Source organism: Coturnix japonica, chromosome 6 (genome assembly GCF_054131305.1).
Source record: "Coturnix japonica strain WE chromosome 6, WE-NBRP24, whole genome shotgun sequence".
NCBI classification, from domain to species: Eukaryota; Metazoa; Chordata; class Aves; order Galliformes; family Phasianidae; genus Coturnix; species Coturnix japonica.
This window is the reverse complement of record NC_140668.1, coordinates 39,281,201-39,305,802: the sequence shown is the minus strand read 5'-3', so window position 1 is coordinate 39,305,802 and position 24,602 is coordinate 39,281,201. Positions and strand designations below refer to the sequence as shown.

Below are 24,602 nucleotides of genomic sequence, written 5' to 3'. Positions count from 1 at the left end.
GCGGGAGGAACGCGGCCCGGCAGACATCAGCCTCCGCTCAGGCTCAGCGGAGCACACGAATTTCAGCTTTATCAGCAGAGGTTTGGGGAGCAGAGCTGCAAAACGCCCATCTGCTGATCCCAGCGGTGTGAGCGCGGCTGGGCCTTGGATCCCGCATGGATGCGGGGGGGGCACAACGGAGGCAGCCCCAGCTGGGGAGCTCCCCCGAGGGAGCCCGGCTGCAGCACTGAGCGGGGGAGGGGGTACGTTGTTCCGGGCAGCGCAGCCTCATCCACCGTTACACAGCAGAAATGTGAGCAGCAGCGATGAGCTCAGGGCTTTATCGCAGCTGACCTCATTCCGGGCACCGAACCGCTTTGCGCCCTGCTTGAAGGCAGCAAAACAAGGGAAGAGAGAGGAAAGCAAAGAGAGGGGCATCCTTTCTGTTCCAAGCACGACTAGAGGCTGCAGCACAACACAGCCGCTCCGTGCAGCCCAGTCCATCCCCGCCCCCAGGGAGCAGCCCCCGCAGCCCCCAACGGGGAGGGGGGGAAGGAGCCGGAGCCCTCACCCCGAGGAGGAGCAAAGGACAGGAGGAGCACAAGGGATCTGCAATGATTAAGCACAGGACGGAGCTCAGGAGAGCAGCTGGGGGAATCAGGCAACGAATGCATCTGTAGGGGGCCAGAAGGAGCCTAAGCTGGCGAGGGACAGCTGCTGTAATTAGCTCTCCCATTTTAAGACATTGCTCAGCCCCCCCGTTGCAGCAGCAGCCTCCTCCCCACAACGACAGGCAGCCCCTCTGCTTTGTAGGACTTTATTGGAGTGCGGCGGGGGTGGGGACAGATCACACGGGGCTGGGGGCAGGTGGGAGCTCTGGGCTCAGTCCCAGTCCCCGTCGCCTTCGGGATTGTCGTCTCGTGGGGGTTCCTGGAACTGGATGTTGGCCAGCATGTCCCGCATGGCCGCCATCAGCCGGTTCACCCCCTGGTTCAGGTCCTGCCCCGCTCCCGCCTCTTCATCTCCATCGTGCCTGATGTCACCCTGCAACAGAGCGGAGCTGCAGCAGCCAGGCTCGGAGCTGGCTGGAGCAGGCAGACACAGACAGCACCGCATGCCAAAAGGCATCAGGCTGCTCTGCAACCTGACGTTTACACACTGCATATGCCAGGAGCCACTCCCTTTGCAGAAACACTGTGCAGGAGAAACTTGTGTGTAATGAAAGCAAAACCGTGCTCTGATTTGCCAGAGGCTACTTTGCTGTTGCTACATACCTGCAAGTTAAAATTTGGCAACAGTGATCGGAAGAAGAGAGATAAAGTGCTTTCATTGGATGGATGGTTGGTTCTGAAAGACAGAAATGGCACACACAGTTAAAGGGAAGCTTTCACTCAACCTGACTGTGCTTCTTTGGGCCAAGGTAGGGCACAGGAGCTGGTGAGCCCCACGCTGTGACAATGCACAGCTCCCTGTGAGCCAGCTGGGCTCCCCCTGTATCTCCCCCTGGGAACTCATAGAGTTTTCTTATCCAGATTTCATTTACCCCAAACCACTTTGGTTAAGAAACAACCCAAGTTCTTCAGCAGCCTTTGCCTTCATGGCTGTGATGAGCCGCTGTCTGACAGCCACCACCAGCCCTAAGCAGAAGCAGCAGGACCAGTCCTGCCTGTATGCTCATCCCTGTCGGCAAACACCTCCAGCCAGGCTGCTCTTCCTCCCAGGTGGAGGAGGGCAGCAGCACAGAGCGCCCTGTGCAGCCCAGGACATCATCAGTGGGAGGAGAGCTGTGCCAGCAGACACAGGGTGACGGTACCTTTCTGGTCTAGTGTAGGAGATGATGGAGTCTAACGGTGGAAGGGGGTCAAACCCCATCACAGGCTGCGATGTCACCTCCTGCAGAGAGGAAGAAGAGAGGGGAGGTGAAGGCTGTGCACCTCCAGGCATGGAGACGGTCCGACCAGTTGGGCAGGCCTTGGTCTTGGGGAAATCATCAGCCACAGCCCAGCCTGCCCACACAGCACTGTGTGTTTATCCCAAGGACGCCCAGGAAGCTGGGCATACTGGGTGGAAGCTTCGAGGTCACACAGATGCTTCTTTCTGGTGGCTCTGGCCTGAGATGTGCCCAATGTCTGCACATGTAGCAGGGACTGGAATGCCACCACACTGCACACAGTGGTGCTGTCTGTGCCCTGTCAGGGCCCCTCACCAGAGGCAGAGCTGCCGTGGCCTCCTTCATCTCTGAGAGGATGACGTGCCGGTAGATATTCCTGGGTGCACTCTGGTATCGCATCTTCCTCCTAAAGCAGGGAGGGGGGACAGCAGCTAGCAAGCAGCACAGCTCAGCACAGCCAGCGTTTCATTTCTGCTTCTCTATGTGCAACCTCAGCTTCATTCCTGGCTCTGCTGCCACTTGCTGCATCACACAGAGCTGGCTGCAGGCAAAGCCAAAGTCACTTGGCAGCTGCTGACCTTCAAATGGAAGAGCAGAACAGCTCAGGGGCACTGCACAGCTCCCTTATGCTCCAGGTCAGCAGAGCAAACTAACTTTAGTTTAGGACAAAAACTAATGCCACCCTCCCCCCCCCACTTCTCAGTGCTCCAAAACGTTTCTAAGCACTCTGAGCAAACCCCAGCATCACTGCTGCCCGAGAGAGAGCTTGCCCCCTGTCTGAAAAGCCCCCAGCCTGATCCGTCCCTGTTTGTCAGCACTGAGGTCCAGCTCGAGAGCTGATCACCTCTGCCTGCTGCACTCACTTGTGTTCAGACTCCTCCACCAGTGGGTCCCTGGCATCCACCATGCGTAAAACCTCGTGGACGTTCGTCTCCAGCCAAGCCATGACAGCTGGGTCCTTCCACAGGGAGTGAGTCCTTCCCACATAGAGGGACGTCAACTGGTTCAAGGCAGGAGGCTGGCTAAGGAGACAGACGTTATTCAGCGCACTCTCCTCCTGCCTGCAGGTCTCTGTGCTTCCTGGAAAGGGCTCATGGTCTCCACACTGCGCTTCAGTGTGAGAACACAGAGAGAGGAATGGCAGGCTCCCAGCTCTGCTGTTTACATCCACCTTCACCAGTTTTTCTGCCTCTTTCTATTTCTGGGACAGGCACAGCCACGAGATGAAAGTTATTCTGCCTTTACCTCAGGGGGAGACCATTCACGTGTTTGGGAGGACCACGTGTCAGGGAAATCCAGACTGGCAGGAGACAGTCTGCCCTGAAAGCAGCACACATCGTTCTGACTACATGTACCAACAGGCTGCGGGATGAACTTCTGACCCAGCCACATTAAGGTGAAGCAGGTCTATTAGAGTTATCTGATAGCCTTCATGGGAATCCATTATCAACGCATCTAAGAGCCTCTCAGAAAAAGTAATTATTCTCTGCAGCTTTTAAGTTCCATTAGCTGCCTGGGCAAGCAAAAGCCCCACAACCAGCAAAACCGATTCCTTCTCTTTACTGAGAACATCTCCAGGCCTTACCTTATCTGAGCATTCAGCCCAAAGAAGGAATGGGAGGCGACCCTGGCATCAGGCTGCACACTGCAGTGGTCCAACAGCGGCATGAGAACTGCAGGAGAAAGTCACACAGCTCGTGTTCAGCAGAAGTGCCATGGGAGCAGTCAGTCACCACTGCCAGGCCTGCAGAAACAGTCCCATCCCAGGGGCAGCTTTGCAGCTGGAGGACATGCTGTGTTTTAGCCTCTGGATGATGGAAACAGACCCAGAGTAAATAAACAAGAAAGCTTCTGTTTTTCTTTTTTTATCCAGTTAAATAAGGTGCAACTTCATGCACTTCGTCTTGCTGGCCTTTGAAATTAAATAAGACTTTTATGCCAGTCACCATGACATATGGTAAAAAAGACTGTTTCAACCAACACAAACTAAAGCTCTGTTCAAAAGCTGTTTATTCTGGGCTCTAAGGACACATCCTCCCTGGCATTCTGTGCCCCTCTGGGCTTGGAGGGGCTTTGAATCTCCCTTCAGGGACAGCAGGGATAAAAGCAAGAGTGATGGGCAACCATAGAGAGAACATCTAAAGCACAGCAGTGCCTGGGAGAGACCCACTGTCTGTTCTAGGCACCCTCAGGGTAAAACGTTTTCCTGCTTGAAGAATTCAGTCCTCACTCTCCACCAGCTTGCACGCCCATGACTCTGCAATGAAGGGGCATCAGCCGCTCAGAGGGGAGAGTGAGCAACAGGGAAAACCACTGCTGACCTGTTCCCAGCACATGGAGGACTCTTGGCTGCATGTGCCCAGCTCTGTCACTGCCCGTGCCACAGTGCCAGGATGAACCCTGGCAATGGGTTCTGTCGGTGGGCTGAGCAGAGTCACCCCTCTGGAGTCAGGGCTCCCATCGCACACAGACAGAAGCCAACAACATTTGCAAGCCATAGGCAAAATGCTGCTCCTGCATTTGACTGCCTGGAATCCAGCGCTCATTCTCACAGATGAACAGAGTGACAAAGCCTGCAGGGACTGACTTACCGGTGGGGACAGACTTACCGCTTGGGAACATGATCAGCGCCAGCTGGATGAGCCGGGCAGCTTTCTCCCGGGCTTGGCTTAACTCCAGCTCCGAGTGCTCCTCCTGCTGGCTCAGGAAGAAATACGCCAGCGGCACCGAGAAGGCAAAATTGGGGAGCTGGGACAAATTCCGGTGACTCTGCAGGATCAGAGGGTGAGAATTACCGAGAAATTATGCTGTGCAGTGATTTCTGTACAGCTTCCAGCTACTGGCTCAGTGCCCCCACAGCTGAGTAAGAGATTTTGAGCTTATACAATTGATTGTAGAATACCAGGATTACAACAGAACCTAACACTGACACCTTAGCCTTCATGGTTGTTCCAACAACCTCCAACTGACAGCCTGCCCGTATGACAGCCCCCAAAGGGGTAACGGCTTACAGAAGCCCCACACTCTGCAGTCCAGCTTGGTAGGGAGAACCCCAGGAGCAAGCTGTCCCCTAGCCCTGCCTTGTTGCTCACAAGACTGTTGGCAACTCACCTCCCACTCCTGGAACATGCGTGTCAGGAAGGCGTATTCTCTAGCTCGGAGGGACAGAAAATCAATCATCAGCAGCACACACAGGGGGTCATTCTCTGGATCAAGGCTTCAGAGGGAAGCAAGCACAACAAGAGGAATTAAAAAGTGTCACAAAAGCTGAAGTGCCTGCCCCAATTTCTGAGTCAAACAAGACTTTCCAACTGGCACTCAGAGTCATTCTGTATTCAGCAAATGGAGATAATAAGGATAAAAACATCCCTGCACAGCTGGGAGGACGATGCAACACCTCACCCACACTGTGCCCCTGCAAAGAGGAGACAGGCCTGCCACAGCACCAAGTGGGAGGAAGGCTGAAGCCACTGCTATGCAGCAGCTCTGCTGAGACTGCAGGCTCTGTTGTAATTATAAGCCAGGTCCAGAGCTCAGTAACCAAAAGCAAGGGACTGTGAGGTCCCATATTATTAAGTCTCCTTCCAAACAACCACTTATCTCTCCAAAGCAGCAGTACAGATAAGAGCACAAGCTCAAAACCAACCTGTGGGACTACATCCTTAAGGAGCAACAAGCCCTCACTGAGGCTGGGGACAGTATTACAGCTCCATTTGCTCTGTCCAGCCCGGACAGATGAGGGTTAAGTGTGTTGCTCAAAGTATTTCCTCGTGAGCCCCACAGCCCCTGGCTCTGGCTGCAGGGATGGGGGCACAGCAGGGGCACCTACCTCAGGATCAGCTTGCAGAACTCTAGAGCTGTCCGGGGACAGCCCCTCTTTTCCAGGAACATCAGGTGTTTGAACAGAGCCAGGTAGAAAGCCCTGTGTGGAGAGCAGGAACGGGTTTTAGAAGCCTGATGTGAGAGTAGCAGCACATTTCAGTTAAGAACAGGGAACAAAAATCAGCCCAAATCAATCTTCTCTCTTTTTTTTTTTTCCTCCCCTTCTTCAAATTTTGATGCCTCCATGAAAGAATTGGGACAATAAACCCACGGCTGGTTCTACATCTGATCCCCTTGTGCACACACACACACACACACTCCCTAGGGCCAGCTACTCAGGACAACAGAAACAAGGCAATCTCTGAAGTCTGCATGCCACAGACTTTGCACAGCCGTGCCTCTGCTGCTGTCCCTGCACTGCGTAGGGATGGTGACACAGCACATGTGACATGTACAGGGGGGGATGAACATCCCAGTTGGGTGAGATACACATCACAGCGTTCAGGTCACGGGCAGCACAGTCTGACAGCGAGTGGCTGCTGGAAACCTGAGCAATCTCCAGGTAGAGCAATTTGGGAGAGATTACTTAGGTCAGCTGACTGGAAAATTCCCAGAATAAAGTCACCTTCCTCTGCAGCTGCAGAACTATCAATGTTACATAAACAGCCAGACAGCACATAAGTGACCAAACACAGACTTGATCACACCATGAGGAGTTTTAGGACAAAAATAAGTGCTACTTCGGGCTAACGGGTACTAATTGGACATAAGGGATGTGACAGAAAGGAACAGCTAATGCTCCAATAAGAAATCCCCTGGGAAAGAAGATGCTTTGCAGAAAAAGCCTCAGCCTGCCTCAGTGCAAGTGACCCAGCAGCACAAGAGCTGCTGGTAGCCTTCTGCCAGGCACTTCCTGCTCCTGTCTCATTAAGGGATGTTGCTGTTGACTGCAGAGGCAATTCCTTTTCTGACAGAAAGGGACATTCAAGGTCCTTTCAAGCTGCCACCATCACAGCATGGATGACGCAGCAGGGTTGGTAAATCTGGGTCTGTGTGCCCAAAGTAGGCCGTGGGGATGCCACAAGCGCCCTCAGGCTGGTACAGAAGCAGGTGGCTGCCTACCTGTTCTCTGGCCGCCGGTAGTCCAACCTGCAGCTCCCACTGGTGAGACTGAAGACGGGGTGGAAGGCGCACTCCAGGCTGTACAGAGCCCGCTCTGCAGACAGCACACACACCATCAGGACACGCCAGCAGCCCCGCATAGCATGCTAACCCAGCCTTGACAACATGGGGGTCAGCTTAGTCAAGAAGACACTGCTAAGTGAGATGACCCACAGGCAAGGAGATAAGCTTGTTCACAACTCAAAGTGCAAAGCAGCTTCAGGGTCCCAGCAGATAACCAGGCAATCAGGTCCTGCTCCTTTCTGCAGGCCTTATATCAAACTGGGGTTGTGAAAAGTAATTCTTCTGGAGAGGATCTGGGATTGAGGCTAGTACAGCTGTCTCCTCTACAACAGTTTTTAGATGTAGAAGCCAAAGATCCTGTCCTCACTTAACCTCTGGCCCATCCTATCATGCTAAAAAGCACATGTTCCTGTTACCAAACAGCTCATCTCTGCAGCACAGCAGTCTGAGGGACAGCTATCCCCCAGGACACCTCCCACTTGCCTGAAATGCTTGAAGAAGCAGAGTCTGACACACAGTGTGCTGGTCACTGTGGCCTGGAAGGTCATGTACACTCTCCATGGACAGGGTGGGCTTCCCACACTGTCTCTCATACTGCAGCATTTGGTAGCTGCTGAATCAGACCCTCTTCCTGCATAGGACTTCCTACAGGTGACACCACCCCATCACATCCAGACAATCCCTTCATTCTCTTTAAAGGTGAAAGGCAACATGCTTTGTCACAGACAAACATGTCCAGCTCTACTCAAAAGCCTCCGGCAAAAGCTGGAAGTCTGAAAAGCAGCATGAGGCTGAGAGCTCAGGGCCACAGAGTCACAAAGAGAAACAAACCCTCCTGGTTTGCTGCTCCTTTGCTGAAAAGAAAACAAAACAAAAACAGAAGCCTTTGATGGCTAATCCATAGCAACTGTTCAGCTGTGACTTCTAGGAGGGATTTGCTCAGCGCTGCATGAGTCTACAGATACAAGTCACTGCAGTGCCCCTTCCTTCCTTCTTCTCCTTCTCCGTTCTGTACCTTCAGCAAAAGCCTGTCCCCAGCAGCACAATGCCATGCTGCCAAGCACTCTGGCTGGTGTTTTCCTTAGTGAGCTTTCATCAACTCCAGCCAGCCACAGAGGGAGGGCTGCCTCTGCTGCTCCCTAGCCCACAGAGTGGATTATACTGCAGGGAATCACTGCAGCCTCACAACCTTTGCCAGCACATCCACCCCACACCTCCACTCTCACCTACGAGGTCACGGGCCATCTCCTGATCCTCTTGCATCCGGCAGACATCACTGAGTTGCAGAAGGGAGTCCACATGGTATGGGTTCATCTGAAGCAGCAGCTACACAAGAACATGAGCTTGATTAGATGATGGCACCAATCTCTAATGCACTCTGCCTACAAGGCAAGCTCGTGAGACTGGCATGAAGACAAACGCCTTGATGCAGCACATAAGAGAAAGGGGCTGTTCTTGACTCTGGGTCTGAATGTGAGGGCATATCCCACCCAGCACCATGCCAGATGACAAAGCCATTCTAGCACAGAGGCTGTGCCAGACCATTAATCATCTCTGCTGTCCTCTCCACTGTGCCCAACTCCACTGTGTCCTTTTGGAGGTGGAGGGCCCAGAACTGCACACATCATTCAGGATGGAAGCAGAAGGCACTATTATATTTTTGTTCCATTCCCTACCCCTTTTTAAAGAAGCCTGAATATTTTATCAGGCTTTTGCTTCCTTTGGGCACTGAGGACATTTCCACACATCTACTACAATCTCAGAATCCACTTCCTGAATGGTAACGGACAGCAAGAAAGGATTTCCAGGCTACTGAATGCAAGCCTATGTATAATCATACTTCAGAGAACTCTTTGTTCACCACTTATATTATAAATGGGCTACAGAGGTTCAGGAAGTTGTACATCTGCAGGGTGGCAGACAACATTCCCACCTACAGTACAAAGCTTTCACATTCTAGGCTGTCCAGCCCAGTGCCTTTGCCTCAGTGCCTTCTGTATGATGTTTTACTTCTCCTTGCCCTCTCTGAGTTCCTTTCCAGTCAGTCCCTCATTTTGGAAGGTGTGGAGCACTTGAGGTCATAGCAATAAAGGAAAATGCTTTTATTCCACCACAACTTGACCAACAAGACTCATTTAATCCATCAGGTAAAAGCAGAAGAGCATTCACTAAGAAGGACTCCCAGAAAAACATGTTTTGCATTTTGCATGCTGAAACCACAGCAGCAAGGCACATACAGGCTCTAGCCACACACACTGTGGCTGCCACAGGTATATTGACTGGGGTTCTGAAGTACTTTGAGCATCACCAAATCCTGGGCTGTTAGATTTTCCCATAACAGAAAAAAAATGAGTCTAAAGCTGTAGGGCCATCTTCAAATGCAGTCAGGCCATTCAACAAAGATGAAGACCAAGATATATCACAGAAAATCTGTCCTGCTCTGCACAGTGTGTGACAGTGTGTCTGAACAGGCTTTAAGATGCTGGATAGAATTTCCTTGCAACTTCCAAAGTGAATCCCCCAGTTTAGTTAACAAGAACTGATGAGCTCCAGAGAGCACTGGCTGTGAGCAGAGGGTGGGAAAGCAGGAGGAACTACACTTTGGCCTCTTTAAGGGCCTTTTGTCTTTAGGAGACAGTGGCCTCTTTAAGAAACTTCTCTAGGGCATATTTCCACTCTCACGTGGCCAGAGTTTTCAGAGCAAAAATACTTCAGTTACGGTTCAGTAGGGTCCAGAGCAATTTCTCTGTTGCTTATCATTGCCATCTATAAATGTTACCATACGCTTTAATGAGCTTGAACATGCATGAAGAGCTTTCAACAAAAAGACTGTTTTGCTGCAATACCAGGAAAACACTTTTTTTCCAACCATGCAAGAGTTTATAAATAGAATAACTGTTAGTTTAGAGTCCCATTTAAAGATGCATTTGTATAACATTTTTCCTTTCCCAGCAGAAGAGTCAAGACAAGGGAGCTTTATTCCTATCCCTTCAGGGAAATGGGCAGTTCCTGAGGGCCTACCTGGCATCCTCCAGCAGTGCCACCAAGGGTGGGTCACCAGGGATTGGGCCTTATTTGCACCAAGTTGCCCCCCTGTCTTATTTACAAGGCAAATGCTGGCTCACAGCACTACAGGTCACCAGTGCTCGAAATGACAGAGCAATTTCACAACATACCACAATGTTGTTGGGGTCCATGGACTCCACGGCATCCAGGAACTTGAACTGCACTTGCTGGTACTCACGATGGTGCTCAAATGTGAAGTACTGCACTCCCCTCCTGGTCTCCACCAGCTGCATGGCAATACCTAGAGAGTACACAGACGTGGGCCCTGCTGGTGCCAGCCTGCAAGCACAAGCAGCTGAAACTCTTCTGCTTTCTTCTCACGTAGAAAGCTTGTACACATTGCTGGCTCCACAACCAGGTGTGTTTTCAGAAACTTCCACAGAACTTCATTACTTCCCCTCCTTCTATGAGCCAACTTCTGAAACCCACTTGAAAAGCCCAGACAGCTTGCTCTCCCCGTGGATATTTTCTCATAGTTGTGTAAGACTATTGCAAGAAGGGAAGCATACATCACCCGCTACCTCCAGTAAAGGGAGGGAAAAACAAGTCAGATGCTAAGGTGCAATGTGAAGAGCCCTTCTTGCTGAGAAAGGAAGTATTTTCCATCATTAGCTGATGAGCAGTTCCCCTTTCACACCAGCCGGCACAGAAGCCAGGGCCTGGCAGCTGATGGAAGCAGCTCCACTTTCTGTGCACGGAGGCTCTAAGAAAGCACGGCCGGCAGGAGCAGCCCCATGGACATGGGACTGTCAGCCAGAAGCACTCTGAAGCAGCAGTGAAAGCCTCACCTGTTTTGCTGTAGCGTGGCCAGGTGTTCTTGGGAGCTGTCAGCCACGTGCTGCGGACGTACTGGCGCTGCCTTTGCCTTGGCCTGAGGACATAAACATGACAGGTCACATTTTCCCTGCACTAACAGAACGCAGAGGAAAAAAACAGCCAGAAAAAGGATGATTCAGGGAAAAAAGATCCAATTTCTTCCCCAGATGCAGCCCTGCCATGCGGAACTTTCACCCAGAGCTTTTACATGCTTGCTTTTGAGATACAACATACCTTCACTCTGGCTCTTCCTTGCTTTACCCATTGCTCTTTGGGGCAGTCAGTGCCTCAAGCATTTCCACTTCAATGGTTTCTTTCCCTTGTTTTTACTCTTGCCAAGTTCTCAGCTGCCTCTTTGCTTCAAAAAGCTTCCCAGGCCCAATTAAGAGAGCCCCATATCCCTCTGACTCATATTTTCCCAGCAGGGCCTCCAAGTGTTGACTGATTCAGTTTAAGCTGTATTTATAAGTGGAACCAATTTTCTGGTTCAGAGCAAGAGGAATTCAGAAATCAAGGCAATTCTAAGGAAGTCACATCTCCTTAGTCAGGGACTGCTTCTTTTTCCTCAAGTGCTAGATGCCACCTTTTGCTTTAGTCTCTCCTTGGAGGAGTCTAATTCATCTACAGACCCTATCACAGGTTTCCCTTTCCACCATCACCACCCCGAGCTTATACCATTCTTCTGTGCACATTTACCAACCAGCCCTCAAAACCAAGGATTTTCTGTATAACATCAATGACAAAGCAATGAGTAATTGCACAGAAATCTTACACCTAAGCAGCAGTTGGTGCCCTGAGCCTACATGAGCAAGCTTATGAGACTACCTGGAAAGTATTCAGGGTCTACTCTAAGACAGAGACTTCAGAATAATAACAAGAAACAAAAGCTGGAATAGGACCAAGAACCTAATAGCCTATGAATCTGAACAAAAGGATTTGATAAGGGCAGTTGACAGTACATGGGAGAGGGGAATAAAATAACCAGCAAAAGGAAAAGGAACTACTAGCTAAAGTCTGAAGAAACCTTACACCTTTCTCACACACAGCCCTAAAAATATACTTCTAACCCCAAATCTGACCACTAAATAAGTAAGACCCCATGAACATATTGCAGTGCCCCGGGTTCCCAGCACAGGCATAGCACCAGAGACTCAGTAAGCAACGCCAAGGCAAGGACAGACACAGCAACTCAAAATTCAGAAAATTTTACTATTAAACTTTGGACTAACCTCTGATCACCGAGAACAGCACGAGCCCCAAAGTATCTCTTCAACTCATTCTCTGGATTCAAGTTTCTGAGAATGTTGAAACAAGAAAGAAAAGTTAAACAGACAAAAATCTTGCAATCTTTTCCTTTTTAACAAAGCCAGGTATGTTGTACCAAAAACCATCCCTGGCCAAACTCCTGAACTATCACATACACACCCCTCTGGTATGACACAGCACACCAGGAGAACAGTTAGTGGTCAGAGCAGGAGGTATCCAAAGCCCTGTTCAATCAGGTGCACAGCTCCTTTGTACACTGCTCTAAAGACAGTGAGCTAGGGAATACTGCTGCCCTCTCCAGGACAGATGGGTCCCTAGCCTGGCATGCTCCCAGGGACAGCCTCGGTTCAGGGAAACATGCTTGGGGTATTTGCACCTGGAAAACACGAGATAACTGCTGCTAAGCCTATCAGTGGCGGATTGCAACCCAAGGCAAGCACCCTAACCACTGTATGGAGGCTGGCAAGGCTTAAAATACATGCTTTTAATACAAAGATTGTACATCAAAGCATGACAACACCTACAGTTTTCTTCATCTAACATTTGGCCCAGAGAAGAGAGGCACATTTAAGGGGGGTTTCTCTCTGTCATCCAGTGAGAAAGGCTCAAAGGAAGATAGGGAGTGGGAAGGTTGAGATCCAGCACTGCCAACTCACTCCCATTCTGAGATTATCCACTTCTCAAAGGTTTCTGAATAACGTTCACCTGACCAGAGAATTCACTGAAGTCAAAAACAACATCTTGGCAAGCAAACATCCCTCCCTTTATTAAAAGGAAAACTAGCTAAACTAGCAAGAAGAACCCACCGGCGTAGATTGTTTTGGTGCAGTGTGTTTGGAGGTTTCAGAACCCTGAGTGGTAGATTGTTCAGTCCTACAAATTCTTTTCCCAGAAGAGAAAGAGCTGCCAGTATCCATATTAATCCAAAACTCTGAGACAGGCTGGACACAGAAGCTGGCTGATCCAGGCTGTGATGTTACAGATGTCTAGTGTGAGGCTAATAGCCTCCTCAGCTGGTGGACATGCCCAGCACTTAGTCCACTTTGTTGATGGTCACATGTGGGAAAGGTTAGACGAGTCTAACAAACATTCCTGGTGAAATTAGTTGCTGGTACTGCTTAGCCCTCCTTGAAGGGCAGCATGTATTGGTGTATTGGCCAGAATAGTCTGGCTTCAAAGCTTTATGTGCTGAGGCAGAGTCAACCAACAGTTTTCAACACAGAGTCACCAACAGTTTTAGCCTGAAAGACACTTCTGGGGGTCATCTGATCCAGCCACCCACTGCAGATGGGACAGCAGAGAACACTCATTGCTGCTAAAAACTGAGCACAGCTTTAGGAGCAGTAGTCAGAAATGGGGCTGTGTACAACTGCTACCATAACTCCTTTCACATAAGGTTCTGGATTTATGGCCAGATTACATAGGTAGGCTTCCACCTCCCTTCCTCAGTATACAAATACTTCTGTCACACTCAAAGCCAGGAAGGAAAGCGAGCTCTACCTGTGCTCTATGTAGAGCAGAGGCCTGCTGTCTGCAATTATTCCACTCTGGGTCTCTTGTGATAGTCCATTGGTATCCTCAATCTTCTCCAGCAAGCTGTCGATGTCTTCCAGGTCATCATCTTCCTTAAGACATGCATATGCAAAGACAAGGCAGTAATTACAGGAAGAGACACAGAGGCACACAGGTCACCCAGCTGCCTCCAGGTCCTGTGGCTCACCCCGATATCATCCCACAGACCCCACTGTTCACCCTGATTCAACCCCAACTTCGGGAGCACGCATACTCTTTTGTAATGAGGCTTCTTGCTTCCCACCCAGCACCCCGCATTTCCCTCAGGAATCCCACCCTGCTCCTGCCATCCCTGTCCAACTGCCCCCAAAATGCTGGCTGCTCTCCCTCCTTCTTCAAGGCATCACAGGATGCTGCTCTTCATACTATCACAAGCCTGAGTGTGTCAACTGAATAAACACAGCATGGCAGGCTTGCTGCCGGCCTCGTGCTCTGAGCCCAAACCAACTGGCCACAGTGGTCCTTCCCAGCACAACACAGCTCACGAGTCTGTGCGTGTCTGCTCTCTGGTCTCCCCTCTCCTACAAAGCTGTGCTTTGTCTCTTGTTTACTTATATGACGATCTAACTTCCTAAAATACCATGAAAAGTTGGGAGGCTGATTTTAATGGTGAAATAAATCAACCTTCACTGTCTGCTTTCCACAGAATCGTTGAATTACTGCTGTGATCACTGTAACAGAAAATTAGACACACGCACGCCTGTAATCCAGTTCTAACATACTGCATGGTCACCTCCCACTCTTCTAACAACCAGAAGAACACATCCAGCAGAAAACATTCAACAGCTGTACAATACTTTCACCTCAGTTTCCCTCTATTTTGCCCACAGGTAGCAAGTGACACATGTGGCCACTTCACATCCTCCTTAGGATCCACATGGGCAGAAAGTGGAATTCCATTCATGACACTCAGCATTCCGAGGTTGCTTTATCCAACTAAATACACTGTGTGGAGTGGGTACATGAAAAGCATATACTGTTTTGCATTTCGGTGACAGAACAAAGGTAGCTTTATCTCTAGTTCACAAATCAAACTGCCTGTTTCTGGGAGTTACATCTCCATAGAGATAAGGGCTGGCAGATGTCACCCTTCTGCTCATCATTCTTGGACCAGGAAAGGCTCTCCGTGGGGTTCTCTCCCTTAATGACTGAACCATGAGACCCCAGATGTATTTCCAGGGAGGTGGCTGCCAGCCCACACCTACCTGCTGCAGCTCCTTCAGTACCCCAGCATGCTGCAACTGACTGTGCTACCCACAACACAGAGCATTATCCAACATCTGTTTCTCTTCTTTGAGCACTCTTACTTAGGAGTGAACAATTAAGACAACAAGAATCACAGTCCCCTCATTCCCTTCATCACAAGGAGGCAGAAGCATATCCTCCTGGAAGGGCACTTGGCCACATATGTGCTGAGAATGCACTTGGAATGAGCACACACTTGTCAGCGTTTAGCAATATGATGCCAAACAGCAGAGAAGGTGTGTGGCTGTGCACAGAGAAACAGCCAAAGGTAACACGAATCACTGTCAGAAGTGTGAGCTTTGTAGAGCTCTGCAGAGCTGGAAGAGCTCTCTAAGTAGGGCAAAGGCAGCATCATGAAAATGCAAAAATCTTTGCAAGCCCCCTCCTGTGCAGAGCCTCAAAGCAGAGATGAAAGGCAAAGCTGCTGTGAGGATTTCAGCTCTAAACCACCTGCAGCAGAGCTGTGCCAGTCCCACTGCTTAAAGGACCACAGTCATAAGCTGTTATTGCCATTTCATACATTCAAACGAATACAATTCAAGGAGGAGCACTTTTTGCTTCAAAATCTTTTCTGCAACCACTTTGCCATCCCAACCCAATGCAGACACCAGCACAACCACCAGCCCTCAGAACAAACACACACATACCAGAGCCTCTCCTGCTGAAGTTTTCTTTGTTTTCCTTTTCTTCTTTTTCTTTCGTGGCTTGTTATTCAACACAGGCTGCAGAAATAAATGGAACAGCTGTCAGAGCAAACCCCAACACTGCATGCTGCTGTCTGTGCTGCTGCTTCCCCAGGGCATACAGAACTACAGTTTTCCAGGATCACCAGTTCTCCACAGTAGTACCCCCAAGTAACACAGTCCCAAGCACCGCTCCACAACTCCCAAGCAGCTTCCAGAGCCAGGAACCCAGCTCCAATCTAACTTTACGTGTGCTGACAGCTCCCATGTTTCTACCCAGGAAATCCACAGAGCAGCAGCAGGCGTGTTCTGCAGTGTTTACACAGCAAAACTGGGGTCAGGGCCACATCTGAGCCACTGCTCACGTGGGGTCTGGCTGAGCAAAGCTCACCCTGCATATCTGAAGTGTTCCCAACCCATCGAACTAGCTGAAGCACACACAAAGAGCAGCCCCTGCTCCTCCAGCCACACTGTCACTGCCAAATACTGCACTCTACTGGCTGAGGCCAAGGGGCTAATTCATTTCACTGCCCCTACCCTCACCACCAGTATTGTATGGACTAGATTTATAGCATCCAGCTCTTACTTAAAAAGCCCCTTTCTTCACATGCTTTTGCAACTGTCATACTCTGCACCTTGCATGGCAGCAGCTGTCACTACCAGGCAGCTGCAGCTGTGTTACCGTTTGGTCCGGCTGGTTTCTCCCCTTCCCATCTCTCTGTCCACTGTGTTCTTCCTCTTCAGGTGTAGGCTCCTCATTGCTCCCTTCTGCTACATCATGCTCTTTGAGCCTGGCATCTGCTCGCTCCTCTCTGGATGACAGGTCATCCTCTGGTTCTTCACTGGTGATCTGTGCAGAGAAAAGAACAAGTTGCAGCAGCAGGTACATGGCTGCATCACGCCCTCTCCTACAGCCACAAGGATGGGGTTGTGCAACCTCGTTCTATTCACACCAGTAAATGATAGAGAAAAGTGCTGCAGAAGCAGGGAAGGACTCAGCTTCTCAGTTGCTTTCTCCAGAACACGGGTTGGGGATGATAGCTCATTGAAAGCACAGTGTTTGGTGGGCACCAAGGTGTCTTTGCATTTGCTTACTAGTTGCAGAGCCATGACTACATGTCTGCTATGACACAGTAAGCACAGATCACACAGCCCTATCTGGATTCCACTCTCCAACCAACCCCATCCACAGCTTTGCAGTTAAAATGGGAACAGCTGGGGCTGGCCAAGGGGCCCAGATCTTTCCCTCCTGGGACCCACGTGTGCCATTAGTACCCACTTGATCCCAGACCACCAGCACCAGGGTCACACACGCTGGGAAGGCAGCAGACATGATTCTACCAAAGGCACCAGGGCTGTCGGGCTGCCCAACAGCCAGAACCAGCGCTGACAACACATCCCAACCCTGCTCTGCCATACCCTGTGCTTCCTACTCTGATATCCTGGCCACCCTCAGGCACCACACAACTCCAAGCATCAACCTGTGCACCCTACAGGCTTTTCCCCACCTGCTTTCCCTCCACTCCCCCCCCATTCAGCCCCATAGATCTCCCCACACCTCCTCCCCTCCAGCTCCTGTTCCCACACTCCTCCTTCCCTTGGGACCTTCCTGCCACCCCACGATTCCACCGCTGCCACCATCCCTAAACCACGACCACCTGCCTCCCCTCAGCCACTGCCACCACCCCGGCCCCACCAGCTCCTCGTCAGGCTCCATCACACACACACAGGCCCTGTCACACACACACACACACACACACACACAGGCCCACTCAGGCCCCACCAGTCACCTCTATAGGCCCCACCACCCTCAGGCCCAGTCACCCCTCAGGCCCCGCGGCCCCTCACCAGCTCGAAGCGGTTGCTGACCCCGTGCCGCCCCCTGGCTTTGGCAGCTGGCTGCGGCCACTCCCCGCCGGTCTCGGTCTCGGTCCCCGGTTCCAGGCCCAGCTCTCCCAGTCCCGGTTCCTCCTGTCCCCGCTGCTCACCCCGCAGCCGTCGCAGCGCCCTCCGCGACATGGAGCCCCGCGCCGCACTGCGCATGCGCGGCCCGGCCTCTCCGAGCCTGCGCCATCTGACCTACGCACTGCGCCTGCGCAAGGGGCCCCAGCACGCATGCGCATACCCGAGCCGGCCGGGCAATGGGGTCGGTGTATGGCCGGTACAGCGTGGTACCCACATGGGGTCACGGCGGGACATAAGTGGGGCGGGGAGCGGAACAGCGGGACCCTTGTAGGGTGGGGGGCCGAGCATTGCCGGGGGCACCGCCACACTGCAGCGGGGTCGGTAGGCAGCACAACTGCGGTCAGCTGCGTGTGCCCCGTGTCCACAGCACCCCCAGCCCGGCGCTGCGCCCCATAACATCCAGCCCCGGAGCAGCCCATGGTGGTTTATTGACGGGGTGTTATGTACAGTGCGACCGAGGCACCGCGGGGCCGCGACACCGACACGGGGCCATAAGGCGGCCCGGCCCCTGCAGGGCTTGGCACGGAAACGGGACCGAGAGGATGGGGACAAAGAGCCCCCCCCTCCCCGACCCCAAGGGCTGTGCCAGCGCCACGACGGGACGGCGACACGGGGATGTGGGATGGGAGCCGCGGAGCCCCGCATCCCCCGGTCCGTAATGTCCGATAGGTATATAAATATAGAGGCTGTATGTGTCCATCCTATGTATATATGTACATCGGGTGGGGGGGCGCCGGGCCGTCACTCGTGCCAGGACGTGCAGCGCAGGGAGCGCGGGGCGGCGGGGCGGCGGGGAGCCGCGTTGAGGACGGCCACGCTGCGGCGGCTGGAGCAGATAACGTCAGCCACGAAGCCGGTGCAGTCGGTGCAGACGTCCCGGAGCACGGAGCCCTGAGCGTACATGTGCGGGAACTCCTCCTCCACACGGCGCCAGCCTGGACCCGGCAGCGAGCTGTGGGTGCAGCGTGTGCCATCAGCCCCGTGCGGGGAGGAGGAGGAGGGGGGGAGGAAGGCACTGGGACCCTCGTAGGGTGCTGGACTCACTGGAAGGTTTCCCTCTTGCGCAGCGGCAGAGCTTTGGCCAGCAGTGAGCCCGGGAGGCTCTCGAAGCCCAGCGCGTAGACGGGGATGTGAGCCAGCTTCTTGGAAGGCATCTTCATCTGTCAGGGTGGTGGGCATCAGGGGCAGCACCCGGGGGCGTCCCCTTCACCCCAGGTCCGTGCGGGATCAGCACAGCCCAGGAAGTCAGACAGGGACTGGGACTGGGGTTGGTGACAGTGAGCAGAGCAGGTCCCTTACCTTCAGGCTGCAGGAGGAGCAGACAGACCTGGGAGCACGGGGAGAAGCAGGTGAGCAGGGCCACCACCAGGGCACCCTCCCACCAACTCTGGCACCATGGCGTGCAGCACAGTGCAGCACAGCACGGCATGGCACAGTGCTCACCGCTTGCAGAAGAGGCAGGCTGCAGGCCAGGAGAAGAGGGGGAATTTGGCGCGGCAGCAGCAGCAGACCTGTGGGCACAGGCAGGGTGAGCGTCAGGTGCAGGTGGTATAGGGGCAGCTCAGCCCCTCCAGTCCCAGTCCCCACCTTGCCCTTCTTCAGGCTGTTGTAGAGCTCTTTGCTCTGTAGGAACTTCTCCATCTCGGCCTTGACCAGCACCCTGCGCACGTTGATCATCTCCTCCACTGTGAGGGCCAGGCTCTCCACGGGGTGGCTGAACTCCTGGGGGAGAGAGGAGCCATCACCCCCACACGTGGCATGACCCGATCCCCAAATCCTGCACCGTGAACCCTCACTCCAGGCCATGCCCACAGCTCCAGTCTCACACTCACCAGCCAGAGGTGCTTGGAGCTGCTGGGTGCAGTGCTGGAGCCGTCCTCTGGCTTCTCCTCCACAGCACCCAGGGCAGCACGGGGTGTGGAGCCGTATGGCACTGGGTGGTAGCTGGCGGGGACAGAGCCTGCATGGTGGGACACCAGGAAGACACAGTGAGGACACACTGCCACACACAACTCCTCCAGCAAGTGTTGGCTGGAGGGCATGGCAAAGTGACCCTTGGTGACATGGGGACAGGGATGTCACAGGGCATGTGGGACGTGGGGTGGGCTGTGCTGATGACAGGGACACTGATGGGGATCCCAACACAGGACTGGGCTTGGGGCAGCACAGGAGTACCTGATCGGGGCCGGGGCTCGGGATCCAGTGACTCCAGAACCTTGGGTGCTGCATGGCCACCAGCAAGCTCACTCTGGAACTGGGCTAGGTCCTGCTCTGAGAAGGAGCGGTCCCGCTTCATGGGCAGCCCCGAGACAGACTCTGTGCTTGGTGAGTCCTCCTCCTGTAAGGCCACAGGAACAGCATCACCTAGAGACCCCCACAGCTCTGTTTAGTGCCTTGGCATCCCCACCACAGCCCCTTTCTCACTTCGGAGATGCTCATCTCCTCCATCTCTGCCAGTGTGGGTGCCTTGAGCAGGATGCGGGGCCGTGGCCGTGCTGGCACAGTGCTGGCCTCAGGCATGGAGAGATCGATGCAGGAGCTGGATGTGAGGTGGCTGGAGCAGGCGTGTGGGATGCAGGGCAGTGAGCTGTACCCTGAGAAGGGGATGGGGTTTGGCACTGGGTCCTGCCATGACACCCGTGGTGCAGAAGAGGCAATGCCAGTACCTTTCTGACCCCGGTATGATGTCTCCACGGGCCGGAGCTTCCTCTCCTGCTTGATCTCCTCCAAGATCTCCTCATGCAGTGTCCTCTGCTTCTGGGGCAGTGGCCGTAGCCGCCGCTCTGACGCCTGCAGGACACGGAGCCAGGATGCTGCAGCTCAGGGCTCACAGCGAGCCCAGCCCAGGGGCTGTGACCACAGGGAACCTGAGTGGGCAGCACCCACCTGCTTGAGTGGGGGCCGGGAGCGGATGAACTCCAGGATGAGTTCGTGGGCATCCTTCTTCACTCGTGGTGGGATGTCCCCGTCCACCTGGGAGAGGGCAGTGTCAGCACCAGCACTGGTTGATGGTATCACATCCCAGTGTGGGGACACCCGTGTGCGCTCACCATGACCTTGCGCAGCTTGTAGTTACGCGCGCGGATGTCCTGCATGAGCATCTCAAAGGGGGTCAGCTGGTACTCGGTGGGCAGTGGGTTGAACTGCTTCTCCTGCACCTTCTTCAGCTTGACGCCGTGCCGCAGCTCCCGCATCAGCTGCACCCACAGCCGGGCCTGCCGGGGGTGTGGGGTCAGCGCCAGCCCTCCCACAGCCCCATCCCCCTGCATGGCTGCCCCGTGCTGCCGTACCCAGTCCGTGTTGCGCAGGCTGCCCAGCTCTGCTGCCGGCCTCTCCTCTGCCTCCTCATCCTCCTTCAGCTTCTGCAGCATCTGCGATGGCACAGGGGCACTGTTATCCCACTGCAGTCATTGCAGCATTTTAGGATCCCAACAATCTCCCCATGTGGACAAGCTTCTCACCTCCTTGGCATCGCGGATCTTGGCCAGGAAAGCTTTGAGCTCCACAGTTTCAGCAAAGAGCGCCCTGCACACGGCCTGGTAATGAGCCTGGGCTTCATTGGGATCGGCAAGGCGTGCAGCACAGCACCTCATGGCCTGCCCGAAGGTGCGCACTGCTCGCAGCGGCCCCTCGCCGCTCTCCTCCTCCTCCTCCTGCCCCCCATAGCCCTCATCGGCCGTGCCACAGCCGCTGTCCTCTGAGTCGCTGTTGGTCATCAGGTCGATGAGCTGCTCCAGCTGTGGGCTCAGCTCCCGCTCCTCGTTCTCATCCAGCCCCCAGTCCAGCGCCCGGTAGATGGCGAAGCCCAAGGACTGCACCATCTGCAAGGAGAAGCCACTGCTGGGCCACCAAAAGCCCTGGCACAGCCCGTGCCACATCTGCTTTCAGAGCCCCATCCATCAAGTGTGGGCCTCACCACCCAGTGCCCACCAGGAGCACATTGCCTCAGGGCAAGGGGAGCAGGAGGAGATGCACAAGGGAACACATGGCCATGCTGTGGTGCCATGACATCACCTGCCCAGTGATGTGCAGCCAGCAGGCATCCAGCTCAGACAGATGGGTCCCCACATACCTGTGCTTCAGCAGCGGGTGTCAGCAGCAGGGGCAGCTCTGGGGGAGAGAAAGGCACAGTCACTGAGGCCCCAAGGCTGGGGGTCAGCCTCTCCTCACCTTCTGCCCCACACCCTGGGGCTGCTGCACCCGAGCCAGGACTCCCACCCCCAGCTCGTCCCATCCTGAGCCTGCACAGCCCTGTGTTGTTTGCAGGGACCCACAGAGCACAGCCCTGCATGTGGTGCAGTGACAGGCAGCACTCAGCTGATGGTGCTACCGATGCTCCTTTCACTGCAGAGATGGCACGGCTAGAGCGCTCCATGCACACATAACTACCATGCACACACACAGGCACCATGCCAATACAAACAAGCACCAAGCACACACAAGCACTATGCACACACACACACAACTCAGGCCAAAAGCTCACAGGCAGCTCAGCCCTTCTGGGGGATCATTGCAGCCATGGGATGAAGAGCAACTGTGCCTTTTGCGTGGGACCCAAGGGAAGTGCCCAGGTGCCCCTTGCATCCACTTTGCCCAGCAGCAGCTGCAGAGCAGAGCACTGCCCTGGGCCCAGGAGAGCACAGACCATTACCCCACATCCATCATCCCCACGTCCATTACGTGCTGTGCCCATCACCCCACCATTTAACTAATCAATGCAGCAGTCCGTGGCAGGGACAGCTGAGGCTTCGTGCTGGCTGCAGTCAGGAGCCCAACCCAGGACCCACTGAACAGGATGAAGCTGGGTAGAACAGGGTTGCAGCCCACTCCCACTGGCTACAGGAGCCTGTGGCCCCGCAGCCATTTCAGCCCCTAAGCCCTGCAGGCAGCCCAGCGGGGTGGCATCACATCCCGTATGGCGGTGGAGCAGCCAGCAGATCCGGCTGGGAGGAGGAAGCAGAAAAGCTTTTCCTGGATGCAAACCAGGGACAGAGGAGCACCCATGGCTGCAACAGGACAGGATGCACCAGGAACAGCAGTGCCTGCAGCCGTGGTGTCAAATGAGGCCACGATTCTGGTGGCTGTGCAGCACTCACCTGCTGGCTGCTCCCTTCAGGGTAGGTGATGCTGTGGGATGGGGACATGGAGTACACCCCATGTGGGTTCACCCTGTGCCCTCTGCCACTGCAGAGCCATGTGCAGGTGCTGGTATTGATGGGACCCAAGCCATACCCACGGCTGTGCTGGGAGCTACCCATAGCAGCAGAGAGCCTGGATCCATCTCCATGCCCTGTTCCCAGGAGCATCCCTGCAGCCAGCAGCAAGGACACAGCACACCGCAGCACCCTGCTTGCTGCCAGCCGTGGGGACATGCAGCAATTGCCGCAGCCTCGCTGGGCAGCTGGAGTCACCGCAGCGTCCTCACTCGGCCCGAGCACCCCGAACCACTTCGGGGCACGCAGGAGCCGGCGGGCACCGGTCGGGGCTGTCCCCACGCGGGGCGAGGCGTGGGCCGAGCTCTGTCATTAGACTCAGGCTGCTCATTGCTGCTGGCACCCGGTCGTGCCTAATTACAGACCATAAACACAGCGGGCTCTGCCCGGCAGCACCGCCCGCCCGCACGGAAGGCACGGCCGAGAGTGCAAAGGTCGGGGTCGGGGCTGCCCCGCAATGCCCCCGGAGGGAGGGGGGTGCGAGCTCTGTGCCCGCGGCTGCGCTGCTCGTGTCGCCGTGTGTCCTCGCGCGTCGGTCCGTCCGTCCCCGCCTGCCCTCCGCGCCCCCCGCCGCCCCCAGCCCCACGCACACCCCCGCCCGGCTCCATTCCCGCCGTCCCGCAGTGCCGGTCCCATCGCCGCCACCACCGCCGGTACCCCCCGCTGCCAGTCCCGCCTTCCCGCCCCCCCGCTGCCGCTGCCCGCATTGCCGGCCCCGCACCGACGCCCACGGTCCTCCCGTCCCTTTTCTCTCCGGTACCGACTCCCTCTATCTCTCCTCCAGTTCCCGTCCTTCCTCCCCGGCGCGGGTGCCCTCCACCCGTATCCCCAGCGCCGCTGCGGCGTCGGTAACCCCGGCAGCTCCGGTGTGCGGCACGGTGCAGCACTCCCCGCCGGTGCCGGTACCCCCCGGTGCCGGTAACCCCCGGTGCCGGTACCCCCTCCCCCGGCGGCGGCACCCCCGGTGCCGAGCCCTGCCCCTCCGTCTCCGAGCTCCTTACCGGGAGGTGGGGGTGGAAGCTCTACGCTGCCGTCTCCGCGGAGGCGGATGTCGGCGGTGCGGAGCGGAGCGGCGGAGGGGGCGGCGGCGGCGGCGGCGGCACGGCAGCCCTGGAAGCAGAGCGCCCACGCCTGCTCCTCGTTCAGCGGCTGCTCGTAGCACTTCAGCACCTCCTCCAGGGACAGCTCCCGCGGGCCCCCTCCGCCCGCCCGCGCCATGGCCCCATCCCCGCGCTCCGCCGCCGCCGACCTCCGCCGCACGGGCGGGCGGGGCGGGAGGGGCGGGGGGACGGCTCGGCTCAGCACGGCTCGGCTCGGCCCGCCCCGCCACGGCCCCGCCCGCTCCGCCTCCCGCCGCCACCGGGGGCGCACGGCGGGTACGGCGAGGAGCGGCACGGCGCGGCTGGGTTCGGTTCGGCGCCCTGCGGCTCCGTTTGGGGCGGCTGGGTTCGGTTCGGCGCCCTACGGCTCCGTTTGGCTCGGCTCGGCACAGCGCTGTTCAGCACGGCTCGACTCGGGTTGGCGGGACGCACGGAGCGTGGCGGAGGGGACGTCGGACCCCGTGCGGGGTGCGGTGCTCAGTGCGTGCCGTACAGCTACGGGGTGCGGGCTGCGGCGGGCAGGATGTGTGACATGACAACATGACATGGCTCCTGTCACCTGCACGGCTCTGAGCCGAGGTGTAGGAATCAGGCAGCTCCTCGGGGCCGACCCGCCTCAGGATGCGCCGTGAGCCAGGTGAACGGGCACGGCTGTCAGAAGCAGGAAGGCTGGGGGCCATCCCTGCGAGCGAGGTGTTCCCCCACGTTCATCCCTCGGCTCTGTGCCTGCAGCACACAGTCCCGTGCGTTCCCGCATCACCTGCAGTGAAGGAGATGAGACCTCGCAGCTGGTGTACGG

General features: G+C 55.3%; 2 protein-coding genes across 9 annotated transcripts; both read right to left on the bottom strand.

Moving 5' to 3' along the window:
• Positions 1 to 782: 782 nt before the first annotated feature.
• Positions 783 to 17,562, bottom strand: TCF25 (TCF25 ribosome quality control complex subunit). Of its 8 annotated transcripts, none has more exons than XR_014947587.1 (18): positions 17,374 to 17,562; positions 16,208 to 16,375; positions 15,490 to 15,564; positions 13,526 to 13,650; positions 11,989 to 12,054; positions 10,732 to 10,814; positions 10,054 to 10,184; positions 8,104 to 8,203; positions 6,815 to 6,908; positions 5,700 to 5,792; positions 4,982 to 5,087; positions 4,480 to 4,639; positions 3,456 to 3,677; positions 2,734 to 2,892; positions 2,186 to 2,276; positions 1,793 to 1,872; positions 1,254 to 1,326; positions 783 to 1,023 (listed from the first exon to the last, which is right to left on the bottom strand). XR_014947587.1 is itself a non-coding variant. In XM_015874380.3 (18 exons), the coding sequence occupies exons 1-18, from the start codon at positions 17,542 to 17,544 to the stop codon at positions 862 to 864; spliced, it is 2,025 nt and encodes a 674-aa protein (XP_015729866.2). In that variant the 5' UTR covers positions 17,545 to 17,562; the 3' UTR covers positions 783 to 861. The 8 variants fall into 8 exon arrangements, 6 of the variants coding, with proteins under 6 accessions (XP_015729866.2, XP_015729867.2, XP_085407388.1 ...); XR_014947588.1 differs by having other exon boundaries at positions 2,734 to 2,950; positions 3,456 to 3,543; XM_015874380.3 differs by having other exon boundaries at positions 3,456 to 3,543.
• A 338-nt stretch (positions 17,563 to 17,900) lies between these two features.
• On the bottom strand, positions 17,901 to 24,156 carry SPIRE2 (spire type actin nucleation factor 2). Its single transcript, XM_015874379.3, has 15 exons — positions 23,705 to 24,156; positions 21,563 to 21,600; positions 20,952 to 21,311; positions 20,781 to 20,861; positions 20,541 to 20,705; positions 20,377 to 20,463; positions 20,157 to 20,280; positions 19,915 to 20,084; positions 19,666 to 19,828; positions 19,323 to 19,450; positions 19,078 to 19,212; positions 18,934 to 19,001; positions 18,790 to 18,817; positions 18,535 to 18,650; positions 17,901 to 18,442 (listed from the first exon to the last, which is right to left on the bottom strand). The coding sequence occupies exons 1-15, from the start codon at positions 23,919 to 23,921 to the stop codon at positions 18,232 to 18,234; spliced, it is 2,091 nt and encodes a 696-aa protein (XP_015729865.2). The 5' UTR covers positions 23,922 to 24,156; the 3' UTR covers positions 17,901 to 18,231.
• Between the last annotated feature and the right edge of the window lie 446 nt (positions 24,157 to 24,602).